The 15321-nt window shown below is 46.4% G+C and overlaps 1 protein-coding gene across 1 annotated transcript in view; it reads left to right on the top strand.

Annotated features, from left to right (window-relative positions):
- LOC124594396 (retinal guanylyl cyclase 2-like) overlaps window positions 1-15321 on the top strand; it is a gene marked incomplete at its 5' end in the record, with an annotated part of 448596 nt that overhangs the window by 33024 nt on the left and 400251 nt on the right. Inside the window, one exon of the mRNA XM_047132764.1 lies at window positions 5103-5312. Coding sequence (XP_046988720.1) covers window positions 5103-5312 — 210 coding nt within the window. The remainder of the gene's footprint in view (window positions 1-5102; window positions 5313-15321) is intronic.

Here is a 15321-nt window from a genome sequence, read left to right on the forward strand (position 1 = left end):
TGAATTCCATTGTAATACAGAAAGTCTAGAGCCCAAATTGTGTACTCAGACCGAGCTGGGCTTATTGAAAGAAAAACCTGAATTTCTTGGCTCTAGATTAAAAGAAAAGAACTTATTGGCCATTGGAACCAGCATATACGCGTATAGAAACAGAGAGCAGCAATTTTCCGAGCTTTTTCAACAAGAAAGTGATTTAGTGTATTGCTCAGACATTCCCCGTCTGATGAATGAGTTTGGTAATGAATACAAAAAGGAAGACTGGAGGCTGTTTAGTGATTCATTCAAAATTAGTTTAAAGGCTGTTTTATTACACAATGGTAACATGTATGCATCTAAAAGAAGGCGTCTTTGTTGGACCTGACATTAGAAAATTGTTTGATGTTAATTTTGAATCCACAATGACCTAAAATCAGAAACAAGCCTTGGTATCATTCAAGCAAGTCGTTACAAAGTTCTTAGGACATGAAAAAGACTTAGAATGTGTTTCTATTATAGCTACAATGTTAAATAAGCTTAAAACTTTAGGATGTTTGATGAGCCTGAAAGTTCACTTTTTGAACAGTCGCCTTGATTACTTCCCGGACAATATGGGAGGTGTTAGTAAGGAGCAAGGAGAGCGTTTTCACCAGGACATTAAAGTGATGGAAAAACGCTACCAAGGCCGCTGGAATATCAACATGATGGGGGACCACTGTTGGTCACTTCACCGAGAAATTCAGCAAGCGACTCCTCGTAGAAAAACCTATAAAAGAAGCTTCAAAGAAAAAAGAGAAAGAAAATACAAACCAATTCCAGCTGACAAGTGAAACCTCTACTAACACATGCCATTGTTTTAAGTAGCTTACTGTAAATAGAAACCATGCTTATGTTGTAACAAAGCGTTTCATTAATTTCCCCCGTTTACCATATAACATAGGATTTTTATACTAGATAATAAAATGCATATTGCTCGAAAACTGTGGGTGATGCAAAGAAATTAAGGCTAGATTTGGATTCAGCTTATAAAAATCTATAAAGATCAGCTATCAAAGTAAAAATGTATTTCAAAAAAAAATTTCGTCGGCCTGTGTTATTAATTTCAGTATGGATAACTTCTGAATCGGTCATCTTTGGTTTGTGATAGCGCTAGTGTTTACAGTGTGTGTGTGTGTGTGTGTGTGTGTGTGTGTGTGTGTGTGTGTGTGTCTTTCTGGAGTTTCTCTGCAAACCGAGGTTTTAAATTCCCTCCACAGCGCTTATTTGCTGCAGTTATGGCTTGAAATTGGGGGAGTGCGTTCCCGTCCAAATATTGGCGGTTGTCGACGTCGCCACACGACTGGATTCCCATAAGTTATCTGAACACAGTATCCGTCGGGAGAAACGCAGGTCTCACATGAAACAGATAGTTTGTTCACTTCGCCTTATAGGTAGCGTGAATTCTTCTCTTTGAATTCCTATGGAGCCTTTTACGTTATTATTATTGCCATAACTTTACGTGACGTCCCCTCTCCACTTTTTGTCGTCCCTGTTGATGTTGAGCCGCTACTGCTACAGCTCGGTCGGTGGAATGGAGACGCGATGCGCAGTGATGGTTGTCCCCGTCGGATAACGTGGAACAGCACCTGAAAATCTCTAAAGAAAATTGTTCCTCGCGTAATGTATGAAAGTCCGTTTGCGAGTCCGTACAGTCTTCTCAGCGATGCGAACTGCTGATTTTAATTGTCTGTTCGTTTCACACCACTGAAGCGAGGAAAAATTTATTTGCGGTTCAGTATTAGTAGTTGTTGTTACGTTGCTAGGCAGAACTGTTCACCACGGCGCGACGCAAATCCAGAGATAATCTGTAATGCTATCTTGCTTTCGTGCGTCATAGTATTATTTCGGGAAAACACTCCTTTCAATGCTCAATGTTCATCAAGTCACTCTTTCAGTTACAATGTTCACGGTTAATTAATTTTGATCATCAACTATCACACAGTTCAATTAATGATGGAGCCAACACGTGAGATTTCCATTACTAACGAACAATTTTTATTGTTCCTTCTTAGCAGTTAGGTTATAATCACACACCACACGCACGCCGATGGATCAGATCAATTACGATTCTTTTCAGTTCGGTGATCGTGACAATTACGACAACTTTTACAATCGGCGTATTTGTATTATCTTCGTGTGGTCGTGTTAATGTTTCCTACTCAAGGCTAATCAGGTATTGCAGTCTTCAATACTATGTCCATTCTTCGTTGAAACTGTTCACTTCGATGAAGATTGAGTGCAACAATAATATCTGCAATAATTAAAGTTCATTAATTCATCGTACACTATCAGAATATCACTCACGACTTGATAGCAAGCAAGCTAGCAAGCGACTAACATTTCCATGATCGAGCATTGCAGACGCATTGAATTACCTTTTCGCCGCGTATACAGCTCTCTTTCACAATAAATGTTATCTCTGACCGACATATTCCTTTGGACTTAACTTTCGTCGTACTGATTTGCAGTTGTTACTGAAATGTTTTGATAGCTACTTAAAAATAACCTTTCTTTCTTTCTACCTTTATACACTACTGGCCATTAAAATTGGTACACCACTAAGGCAACGTGCTACAGACGTGAAATTTCACCGACAGGAGGAAGACGCTGTGATATGCAAATGATTAGCTTTTCAGAGCATTCACACAAGGTTGGCGGCCATGGCGACACTTACAACGTGCTGACATGAGGAAAGTTTCCAACCGATTTCTCATACACAAACAGCAGTTGACCGCCGTTGCCTGGTGAAACGTTGTTGTGATGCCTCGTGTAAGGAGGAGAAATGCGTACCATCACGTTTCCGACTTTGATAAAGGCCGAATTGTAGCCTATCGCGATTGCGGTTTATTGTATCGCGTCATTGCTGCTCGCGATGGTCGAGATCCAATGACTGTTAGCACAATATGGAATCGTTGGGTTCAGGAGGGTAATACGGAACCCCGTGCTGGATCCCAACGGCCTCGTATCACTAGCAGTCGAGATGACAGGCATCTTATCCGCATGGCGGTAACGGATCGTGCAGCCACGTGTCGATCCGTGAGTCAACAGATGGGGACGTTTGCAAGACAACAACCATCTGCACGAACACTCCGACGACGTTTGCAGCAGCATGGACTATCAGCTCGGAGACCATGGCTGTGGTTACCCTAGACGCTGCATCACAGACAGGAGCACCTCCGATGGTGTACTCAAGGACGAACCTGGGTGCACGAATGGCAAAAAGCCATTTTTTTCGGATGAATCCAGGTTCTGTTTACAGCATCATGATGGTCGCATCCGTGTTTGGCGACATCGTGGTGAATGCACATTGGGAGCGTGTATTCGTCATCGCCGTACTGGCGTATCACCCGGTGTGATGCTATGGAGTGCCATTGGTTACACGTCTCGGGCACCTCTTGTTCGCACTGACGGCACTTTGAACAGTGGACGTTACATTTCAGATATGTTACGACCCGTGGCTCTACCCTTCATTGGATCCCTGCGAAACCCTACATTTCAGGAGGATAATGCACGACCGCATGTTGCAGATCCTGTACGGGCGTTTCTGGATACAGAAAATGTTCGACTGCTGCCCTGACCATCACATTGTTCAGATCTCTCACCAATTGAAAACGCCTGGTCAATGGAGGCCGAGCAACTGTGTCGTCACATTACGCCAGTCACTACTCTTGATGAACTGTGGTATCATGTTGAAGCTGCATGGGCAGCTGTACCTGTACAGGCCATCCAAGCTCTGTTTCACTCAATGTACACGCGTATCAAGGCCGTTATTACGGCCAGAGGTGGTTGTTCTGGGTACTGATTTCTTAGGATCTATGCATCGAAATTGCGTGAAAATGTAATCACATGTCATTTCTAGTATAATATATTTCTCCAATGAATACCCGTTTATCATGTGCATTTCTTCTTGGTGTAGCAATTTTAATGGCAAGTAGTGTATTATGTTGTTGTTGTTATGGTCTTCAGTCCTGAGACTGGTTTGATGCAGCTCTCCATGCTACTCTATCCTGTGCAAGCTTCTTCATCTCCCAGTACCTACTGCAACCTACATCCTTCTGAATCTGCTTAGTGTATTCATCTCTTGGTCTCCCTCTACGATTTTTACCCTCCACGCTGCCCTCCAATGCTAAATTTGTGGTCCCTTGATGCCTCAAAACATGTCCTACCAACCGATCCCTTCTTCTAGTCAAGTTGTGCCACAAACTTCTCTTCTCCCCAATCCTATTCAATACTTCCTCATTAGTTACGTGATCTACCCACCTTATCTTCAGCATTCTTCTGTAGCACCACATTTCGAAAGCTTCTATTCTCTTCTTGTCCATACTAGTTATCGTCCATGTTTCACTTCCATACATGGCTACACTCCATACAAATACTTTCAGAAACGACTTCCTGACATTTAAATCTATACTCGATGTTAACAAATTTCTCTTCTTCATTAACGATTTCCTTGCCATTGCCTGTCTACATTTTATATCCTCTCTACTTCGACTATCATCAGTTATTTTACTCCCTAAATAGCAAAACTCCTTTACTACTTTAAGTGTCTCATTTCCTAATCTAATTCCCTCAGCATCACCCGATTTAATCTGACTACATTCCATTATCCTCGTTTTGCTTTTGTTGATGTTCATCTTATATCCTCCTTTCAAGACACTGTCCATTCCGTTCAACTGCTCTTCCAAGTCCTTTGCTGTCTATGACAGAATGACAATGTCATCGGCGAACCTCAACGTTTTTATTTCTTCTCCATGAATTTTAATACCTACTCCGAATTTTTCTTTTGTTTCCTTTACTGCTTGCTCAATATACAGATTGAATTTGTATTATGTATACTCAGTAATTATTGAAATTGGTGTTCATCAAAACTTTAAGGTGTTATATTATTGTCAAAGTTGTCGTACCTGTCAGGATAACACTGTTCCCTACTTTAAATTATTGTGACATTCTTAATTAGGTTTTCGGGTTTCTTGGGGTGTCACAATTACTTCTTAATTTGATATAAAGTGAAAGGTAAAATAGAGGGGGAGACATAAATGCACTGGTACGTAAGACAGCTGCTACTTTACAGGCTGTTGCGGTTGCAGGTGGACGAGGGCATCGAGGCGATGCTGTGCTGCTGGCTGCAGCAGCTGCGCGAGTTCGGCGGCCCCGAGGTGGCGGAGCGGCCGGACCTGCTGAAGGGCTCGTTCGGCTCGCTGCAGCACCTGGCGAGGCCCGCCACGCTGGCCGGCTCCACGGGGTCGCTGGCGCAGGCGCGCTCCTACCTGCAGGCCGACACGCGCGCGCGCTACAACGTGAGTACGGAAAGAAAACACACTACTCACTGACCGTCTGTAGTTAACTACAGACAATCCTCGAGGGTTGGGATCACAGGGAATGAATATACCGACTGGTTAGCCAAGTTGGCTACCAGGATGACGAATTTGGAGGCGGTGGTACCGGAACCGGACCTTCAGTCGATTCTATATCGACAGTTGTTGGCCACGTCCTCCGACATGAGGATCCACCCCACTGTCGGGTGGTGTCCCTCTCACGATGGTCCACATCCTACTGAACTTCCCTAATTTGACAAACTTATGGTTAAACATTAAACATGCTGACATGCTACCTCTGGTACTATCAGACGACGCCAAAGCAGCTGATTTGGTGTTACGTTTTACTCGTGAAAATAGTTTTTGATCTTCTGTGTGACGTAGAGTACTTTAGCCTCGTTGGCTGCTTGAGGGATATGATGGGTGCCCTGTCGGCTGCTCCGACCCAAGGGGCCCTAGGCTGCCCTTACTCGGTGGTCTCACCTGGCTCCTTCACTTCCAACCTTTACAAATCTTCTTAGTCTATTACATCTATTGCTGGTTGACAGACTTGTCGCAATTGTTCTGTTTCATGAGATTTTTATCTTGTCCATGTACGTGGTTTTCTTGTGGTAATGGTAGGTGTGGAGGGACTGGTCGGATGTAGAGGTTGAGAGAGTGTGTATCCAGTTGCATAACGTGTCCCATGGATCTCCATCTTCTTTTTGGGAGGGGCAACTCTCCCACCTTCAACATTTTACTCGTCTCTCACTTGCATTTGCTTTCATCTCTTGGCTTTCTTGATTCTCGGATACAATTGAGTCCAGTTGGATTTTTCTTCTGTGTCATAGGTAGAATCTTAAGGAAATGTAACTCATCCACGAAGGAAGTGGCTTATTCTTGTGTATGGTTCACCTATCTGGGGTCCCTACCAGATAGGACTGATAGAAGAGGTAGAGAAGATCCAACGAAGAGCGGCAAGTTTCGTCGCGGGATCGTTTAGTCGGCACGAGAGCGTTACGGAGCTGCTCGAAAAACTCCATTGGCAGACGTTACAAGAGAGGAGTTGTGCATCACGGAGAGATTTGCTATTGAAATTTCGAGAGAGCACTTTACGGGAAAAGTCGGATAACATATTACTTCCCCCTACATACGTCTCGCGTAAAGATAAAGAGGAGAAAATTCGACAAATTAGAGCCAATACACAGGCTTACCAACAATCACTCTTCTCACGCGCTATTCGCGAGTGGAACAAGGTTGGATGGCTCAGGTAGTGCTACAAAAAGTACCCTCCGCCACACACCATTACATGGCTTGTGGAGTAGGATGTAGGTGTAGATGTCTTTCCTCTGCGGGAACAATTCTTGGCTTCACACATAAAGGATTAGGGGACCGACGATCTCATAGTTTGGTCCTTTAACCCCATCAACCCTTCCATCCAATCCTCAAGGCGCTGCACAGCTCTAGGAAACGCTGCCCCGAGACACATCGTTCTACATTGAAATTCCACCATAAACTGTTTTCTTTAAGTATTAGTGTCAAACGGAATAAACTTCAGCATACAATGTACATATATATACGAGGGTTGGCCGGCCGGAGTGGCCGTGCGGTTCTAGGCGCTACCGTCTGGAACCGAGCGACCGCTACGGTCGCAGGTTCGAATCCTGCCTCGGGCATGAATGTGTGTGATGTCCTTAGGTTAGTTAGGTTTAATTAGTTCTCAGTTCTAGGCGACTGATGACCTTAGAAGTTGAGTCGCATAGTTCTCAGAGCCATTTGAACCATTATACGAGGGTTGTTCAAAATATAGTATCGCCCAGAGATCGCGATGCGACATTTTTCAGTATGATCTGCGTTCCATGCGTCGGCCTTACTCCACCTTACGCGGAGGGTCTGTAAGGCAGCATGGTACCTCTCTACTGGTCGATGTCGAGGCCTAGGTCTTGTTGCGCCAGTAACTCCCCCATCATCCTCGTACAACTTTTCGCAGCGTGCATCCTTCATTGGGCCAACTAGATGGAAGTCGGAAGGTGCGAGATCCGGGCTGTAGGGTGGATGAGGAAGAACAGTAAAATGAAGTTTTGTGAGCTCCTCTCGATCGCGTGGACTTGTGTGAGGCCTTGCTTTGTTATGGAGAAGAAGATGTTCGTTTGCTTCACCCCGAATGAGAGTTTCGACACATTACAGAGTGGCATGGAGTCACAGCTGTGTGCGACCAACCGGCAAGCGGGAGATCGGACAGGTTTGTGCGGCATTATTGCGATGATGACAGACGACCAGTCCAACGATTTACCGTGCCAGGTCTCCGTAGACATTCTGCAAGCACCCACGAATATCTGGGATGCTGTGGTTTCCCGTCTAAAAATGGTTCAAATGGCTCTGAGCACTATGGGACTTAACTTCCGAGATCACACACACCCATGCCCGAGGCAGGATTAGAACCTGCGACCGTAGCGGTCGCGCGGTTTCAGACTGTAGATCCCAAAACCGGTCGGCCACCCCGGCCGGCTTCCCCGCCAAAAGAAACTCTGTTTGGCACGCACCTCCATTACAGACGCTATTTGAAGGCCATGTATAGCGCCACCACATATCGGAACTTCCTGAAACTACAGGGGCTGAGGCAGCAATATTCCACGATGTCCCATAACACATTTCGCATTTTCTCATCCGAAACTGGCCGAGAAAAAATGTGCTGCGTCACTTAATCAACGAGCAATGTGATTTTCTAAATTCAGATAACTCGTTGTTTTCACTCTACAGTAAAGACATACTTTCAAATTCGTAAACGTTATCCAAACTTGTACTCTTAAAAAATTTCAGATGGATATTTAACATTGTTTACTAACGAACTCAGTGCACTTAGCATGGGCTAGCAACAACTTACCATTGTTTACTTGCTGGGAGAATTAAGGGGAGGTTTACTATCTTTGGCTCGAAAAAAGCATGTTCTTTGAGAATTTTTTTCTCATGATGTGTTATAGATATCAATGTCAAATTTGGTCAATATGTTTACTGACATTACCTCTACAAACTGGAATTTTTTCAACCGGAAATATCGAAGAGCAAAGGCGGAAGTGCCGTCGGAACGAAATAAAATTTCGATGTAGACCTCCACGCGCGGTATGTCACAGGTCAGCCTGCTCGTCTGAAATCAAAACTGAGTCGACGTTAGCGAAGTATATAAGATTCTTCAGGGGTTGCACCTCGCTTAAGTCATTTGAACCACAGGAAACAAAATAGCGGCCGTTTGAAAGAAAGAGGGTTTTTTCATCGATTTTTCGACTTCGTCGGACAAGTAAAAATATTTGTAGGTGATGGATCGGAATAAAAGCGGTACAACTCCTAGACAATTTAGTTAGCTTCGTCGGAAACAAAGAATCATGCCAATCGCTTCAGTAGATTTGATGTTACCATACCACGCGATGAAACAAAAAGTCATTTCGAGAAGAACGCGTTTGAAGTTTTGACTACATACACTCCTGGAAATGGAAAAAAGAACACATTGACAACGGTGTGTCAGACCCACCATACTTGCTCCGGACACTGCGAGAGGGCTGTACAAGCAATGATCACACGCACGGCACAGCGGACACACCAGGAACCGCGGTGTTGGCCGTCGAATGGCGCTAGCTGCGCAGCATTTGTGCACCGCCGCCGTCAGTGTCAGCCAGTTTGCCGTGGCATACGGAGCTCCATCGCAGTCTTTAACACTGGTAGCATGCCGCGACAGCGTGGACGTGAACCGTATGTGCAGTTGACGGACTTTGAGCGAGGGCGTATAGTGGGCATGCGGGAGGCCGGGTGGACGTACCGCCGAATTGCTCAACACGTGGGGCGTGAGGTCTCCACAGTACATCGATGTTGTCGCCAGTGGTCGGCGGAAGGTGCACGTGCCCGTCGACCTGGGACCGGACCGCAGCGACGCACGGATGCACGCCAAGACCGTAGGATCCTACGCAGTGCCGTAGGGCACCGCACCGCCACTTCCCAGCAAATTAGGGACACTGTTGCTCCTGGGGTATCGGCGAGGACCATTCGCAACCGTCTCCATGAAGCTGGGCTACGGTCCCGCACACCGTTAGGCCGTCTTCCGCTCACGCCCCAACATCGTGCAGCCCGCCTCCAGTGGTGTCGCGACAGGCGTGAATGGAGGAACGAATGGAGACGTGTCGTCTTCAGCGATGAGAGTCGCTTCTGCCTTGGTGCCAATGATGGTCGTATGCGTGTTTGGCGCCGTGCAGGTGAGCGCCACAATCAGGACTGCATACGACCGAGGCACACAGGGCCAACACCCGGCATCATGGTGTGGGGAGCGATCTCCTACACTGGCCGTACACCACTGGTGATCGTCGAGGGGACACTGAATAGTGCACGGTACATCCAAACCGTCATCGAACCCATCGTTCTACCATTCCTAGACCGGCAAGGGAACTTGCTGTTCCAACAGGACAATGCACGTCCGCATGTATCCCGTGCCACCCAACGTGCTCTAGAAGGTGTAAGTCAACTACCCTGGCCAGCAAGATCTCCGGATCTGTCCCCCATTGAGCATGTTTGGGACTGGATGAAGCGTCGTCTCACGCGGTCTGCACGTCCAGCACGAACGCTGGTCCAACTGAGGCGCCAGGTGGAAATGGCATGGCAAGCCGTTCCACAGGACTACATCCAGCATCTCTACGATCGTCTCCATGGGAGAATAGCAGCCTGCATTGCTGCGAAAGGTGGATATACACTGTACTAGTGCCGACATTGTGCACGCTCTGTTGCCTGTGTCTATGTGCCTGTGGTTCTGTCAGTGTGATCATGTGATGTATCTGACCCCAGGAATGTGTCAATAAAGTTTCCCCTTCCTGGGACAATGAATTCACGGTGTTCTTATTTCAATTTCCAGGAGTGTATAAATGTAGTATTATGCAACTTGCGTTCAATCTGCTATTCTGGGTCCATAAACAAGTCCTTCCTCTTCCTCATAGAGGGCGCTTTACACGATCTGGGCCATCCTGCACTGCTCCAGAGCCGCTCGTACGGCCGGTGACAAGCGGTTTTCGGCCGCTGGAATCCGGTGGTCGTCCGAATGCTTGGCGAACTGCGCCGAATAGAGTCCCAGGATGACGTCCATCGTTGTCATGGTCTTCTAAATTGATGAATGCCCTTCGTTGAAGCTGCTCACTGCCAGGAAAGTCGCAATCTCCACAGTGTTCGCACCAGAATGCAAATGCTTGGGGGCTAACTTCCAAACGCACACGTCCAAACTTTGATTTGAATTTTGTGTGTTTCCTTCCTAGCACCGGCACAGTAACTCGTCCTCCAAAAGGGCATCGCAGATCGGGTGAACCACTTTTTGAACTTCTTTGGAGAGCGGCTGGTCGTGTTGATGTCCGGTAGCGTCTGCAAAGCGCCACTTGCACCAACTAGTTTCCCCAGCCGGACAATTTGGTGTTGTCAGTGGTCATCCGTCTAACACTTGTGGAAATACGTTTCCCAAATTGCCTTCTTCATCTATTCCACCGAATTGTAATACTGTCGGATTTTTTATTCAACAGCGAATAACAAACATTTTCGTTCCGTATTCGGAAAAACCGTTTCGGGGGTGGATTCTAAACACTTTTATGGATCCAAAACTGCAGTTTAAAAAAATCGATTTTTTGAACCAAAAGGTAGTAAACGCCCCCTTAACGTAGCTTTATTGCAAAACGTCTCAAAAATACACATTTAAAATCTTCGAATTGTTTCAGTTGTTTATATTAAGATTATATTTCATAACGATTTTTGTGGGGAGTGGGTATGGATAGAGGGGGATAACAACCCGACTGGATCCGCGCCTTGTCCGCCTCTCACTCCCCCCAAAGTTTCTAGCGAAACCGGCCACATCACTAGGAAGTTGGGAAATAGTACTGTTAACTAGGCTCCTGTGACGTGCAGCTGCCTACATCGCAGATACCTCGCACGTCATTAATTGTAGCAGTGATGGAGAAGCGGGTCCGTGATACTGGTAGGGTGGGTGGCCAGCAGCCGGTAATGAGAGCGGACGGGCCTTCACGGGGAGCTGGCGGCTCGGCCGGGCTCGGCTGCGCTCGGCTCAGTGGGTCGCGGGATGGCGCCAGGCGTGTCGGTAATTGCGCCCAGATTACTGGCTCGCCAGCGCCGCGCGCCATATAAATTGCAGCCGCCTGCGCCACTGGCAGCTGCCGTGCCTCGACCGGCCCCGTCCCGTCCCGTTCCAGCCTGCGGCATCCCATTGCCTGCGGTGCACGAAGCAGTGTCGGCTTGTCTCCAGTCCGCATGTCAAGTCGCGGGGCTCGCCTGCCACAACTGAATGACAGAAACGCTGTTAACGAAGAAGGACACTGCAGCGTCTCCGCGACTTGGTGTGGCTGGAGACGAGGCGGCAAAAAAGGTTATCCGCCAGATAACTGCCGTTCCACAGGAGCCCAAAGAGCTGTTTTCGTGACATAAGAGACTAGATGGCCATAAAGCGTGTGTATTTGTCTGCTATGATAGAATATTTGCGCAATAATATGCACTAGCCGAACCTAACATGGCGAAGATTCATCGGAATTCGCGTTAAGCGGATGTTGGCAAATTAGACTTCCGGCGTAATTCTACTGCAGTAAAGTAAATACAAAAACCAATCACTTTGAATAATGCTGTTTATTAGGCACAAATAACACAGATACCCGCTTCTAACCGAGAGCTTCATCATCAGCAGGCTGTTTACACTTAATATTACTGTATGTTGTGTGACGTTCGTTGATATAAGGGGAGAAAATGGGCAGGTGCAAATACTTAGGTATTACAATTACGAACAATTTAAATAGGAAGGAACACGTAGAAAATATTGTGGGGAAAGCTAACCAAAGACTGCGTTTCATTAACAGGACACTTAGAAAATGTAACAGACCTGCTAAGGAGACTGCCTACAATACGCTTGTCCGTCCTCTTTTAGAATACTGTTGCGCAGTGTGAGATCCTTACCAGATAGGACTGACTGAGTACATCGAAAAAGTTCAAAGAAAGGCACCGCGTCTTTTATCATCGCGAAATATGGAAGAGAGTGTCACAGAAATGATAAAGGATTTGGGATGGACATCATTAAAAGAATGGTGTTTTTCGTTGCGACGGAATCTTCTCACGAAATTCCAATCACCAACTTTCTCCTCCAAATGCGAAAATATTTTGTTGCCACCGACTTACGTAGGGAGGAACGATCACAAAGACAAAATAACGGAAATCAGAGCTCGTACGGAAAGATATAGGTGGTCATTCTTTCCGCGCGCTATACGAGATTGGAATAATAGAGAATTGTGAAGGTGGTTCTGAAACGTCCCCTTAGAAAAATTAATGAATCACTGTGCTGATAAACCTCTTACATTATTTGATTTTCAGACAGCAGAGCAGAACTGAACGTACTCACACATTTCGCTCTTTCCCTATTCTGATCAAAACTAAACTGACACACAATATTTTTAGCGCAACGCAGTCTGACTTTTAATAATTCCTACAAAAGAATGGCCCTGACTAACATTAACCTATACCTTTCACAAATCACTTAACTCACAAAAATCTTCGTTACTCGAACTTCTGCAATACAGCGAGCGCCACTACTGCCAGCTAAATAAAAGATTGAAACTACTGAAGACACTAACTACTGATAGGCATAGTTAGCAAATGAAAGATTTTGATAGAGAACAAAGAATGTATTTACCTTAATAGTGTTCAAAAGTCATAATATCTATATCAGTCCATGATATCCAATATTACAAATTTACAGTCTCTGTCCAGATCATCCGCTCTCAAAACTCCGCCATCTCACTCCCCACATCCACCACTGCTGACGGCTCACCTCCAACTGCGCAACGCTACGCGCTGTTAACAGCCAACTGCGCAACACTACAATAGAAACTATTCCAACAATGCCAACCAACCACAGCCTTCACACAGCACAGTCAGTGATTTTCATATAGAGCGCTACGTGGCGTTACCAATAAAAAAAACCTGAACAGCCTACATACTGTTCGATGAAGCCTTTGCCAGGCACTTAAATGTGATTCGCAGAGTATCGATGTAGATGTAGATGCAAGTAGGCCTCGCACGCTGACCTTTCGGTGCAAACTTAATTATGTATAGAGGCAGTTCCATCCGTTCTGGGAATGGAGAATCTCGACGATTTTGGCCTGTTATCGACCTTAATAATGGAAACACACCACTCCCAGAGATTTCAAAACGTTCGAGAATGTTTTAATTTCAAGTTCGAAGTCGGATAACACGTGCCGAAAGAAATAATTCTTTTCGTATGATAAATTTTGGTTGCCCAGAAAGTAATGCACCGCATTGTTTTCTTCAACAGTTCTTTATTGAACATAATGAGAATTACACACACACGATAGAATGGGGTTTTATCTACACACCCAATTTTTCCACGTAATATCCATCCAGTTCTATGGCCTCCCTCCAGCGCGACACAAGGGCGCGTATGCCCTGTCGGTAGCAGTCCTTGTCGTGGTGGCGGAGCCAGTGCTTCACTGTGTGAACCACCTCCTCATCGTCCTCAAAATGTCTTCCACGAATGGCTATCTTTAATGAATGACGACATCAGCTCGCTGCAACACGTCAGGTGTGACAGCCGTGGATGGTCTCCCGGACCGCTGCAAACCGTGGAGTTCCGCAGAGCCGCCTTCTGGTGACCTCATCCTCCGTCTCCAGCGCCTACTGTACTTCTGTCGACGGCAGATGCTCCATGGACGTTGCACAAGTCTTAGCGAATATTCCCACAATTTCTGTCTCTGCAGTGAGTAATTGAATGACGGCACGTTTCTTGTAACGTACATAACCTACAGACGCCATTTTGAAACTGTCCTGCCTCTATGCTACCTGTCGGAAGTGAAGGAAACTTGGCGCGCTCACTCAAGAGACTTCAGATAATACATACGTACCGTTTCGTGTTTCTACCATTGTTTTCGGCTGAGAAAAAAAAATGCGGTGCATTACTTTCTGGGCAGCCCTCGTAACTACAAGTTCACAATTTTCTCACTTTTTCCTGTACTTACACTATGAAACCTTGCTTCTTGCCAAATTTTATGTTTACAGGTCGACGGGAAGTACCCTACCAGTTTTGATGTGTAGGTTTGCGAATATCAAAATATCTGACATAAAGGGCCGTATCTTTTTATTGCATTGACTTAGAGGCTGAGCCGTGCGTGGCTCGTGTTCGTTCCATATCTGATTTGACATACTGTTTTTACTGTACTAGCACCTAGTTATGTTAATTTCAGTTACTGGTGTTACTGAGTTGCAGCTTTGCCTGCCGGTGAGCGGCAGCAGCGGCGCTTATCGATATAAGGCCTGGCTTATTATCTTTGCTGACTGCTATTACTTCCCGGTTGCCGTGTGTTCGGAGTTCGGATCTGCCATTGAGTTGGGAGGCGCTAGCAGTGCAGTTCGGACCTGGCAGTGTTTGAGTTTGGACGCGGCAGAAGTTCAGTGGGGGCGCGGCTGCAGTGAGGTCCAAACAGCCATGGCTCGCCCGACGGTTGCCGATACGTATCACTTGAGTGCGGACCGCCTTGGTTGGTCGTCGGTCGATCGTCTGGTCGGACGACGTGTATGTTGGCCGGCGATCGCTTATGGGCTGCCTGTGTGTGCCGACTGGTGATTCGTCCTTGTCGCTGCCGTTATTATTGTCTAGTCCTTCGTGCAAGTGTTCGTGAAACTGTGTGTAGCTGAAGATGTCGACTGCTCAGTTATCTTAGTGCTGTCTCCGTACTGATGTGTGGCAGTCGATCGGTTGGTGTAGACCAGCCGGGAAATCTCCGCGCGGCGCAGTGGGCCGGGCCCGCTGGCGGTCTTTACGCACTGTCGGAGTGTGTGGGGGCTATTCCGATCGCTACGAGGTTCGTGGCTCACCGACCCAGGACATCAAAGTCGAGTGGTGATTTAATTACCGAAGCCAGTCTGTTCACATTGGGCCTGTGGTTTTCATGGTTGGCTGTTGGGGGTATTCCCATGAGCATCT

This window comes from Schistocerca americana, chromosome 2, assembly GCF_021461395.2.
Source record: "Schistocerca americana isolate TAMUIC-IGC-003095 chromosome 2, iqSchAmer2.1, whole genome shotgun sequence".
NCBI lineage: Eukaryota > Metazoa > Arthropoda > Insecta > Orthoptera > Acrididae > Schistocerca > Schistocerca americana.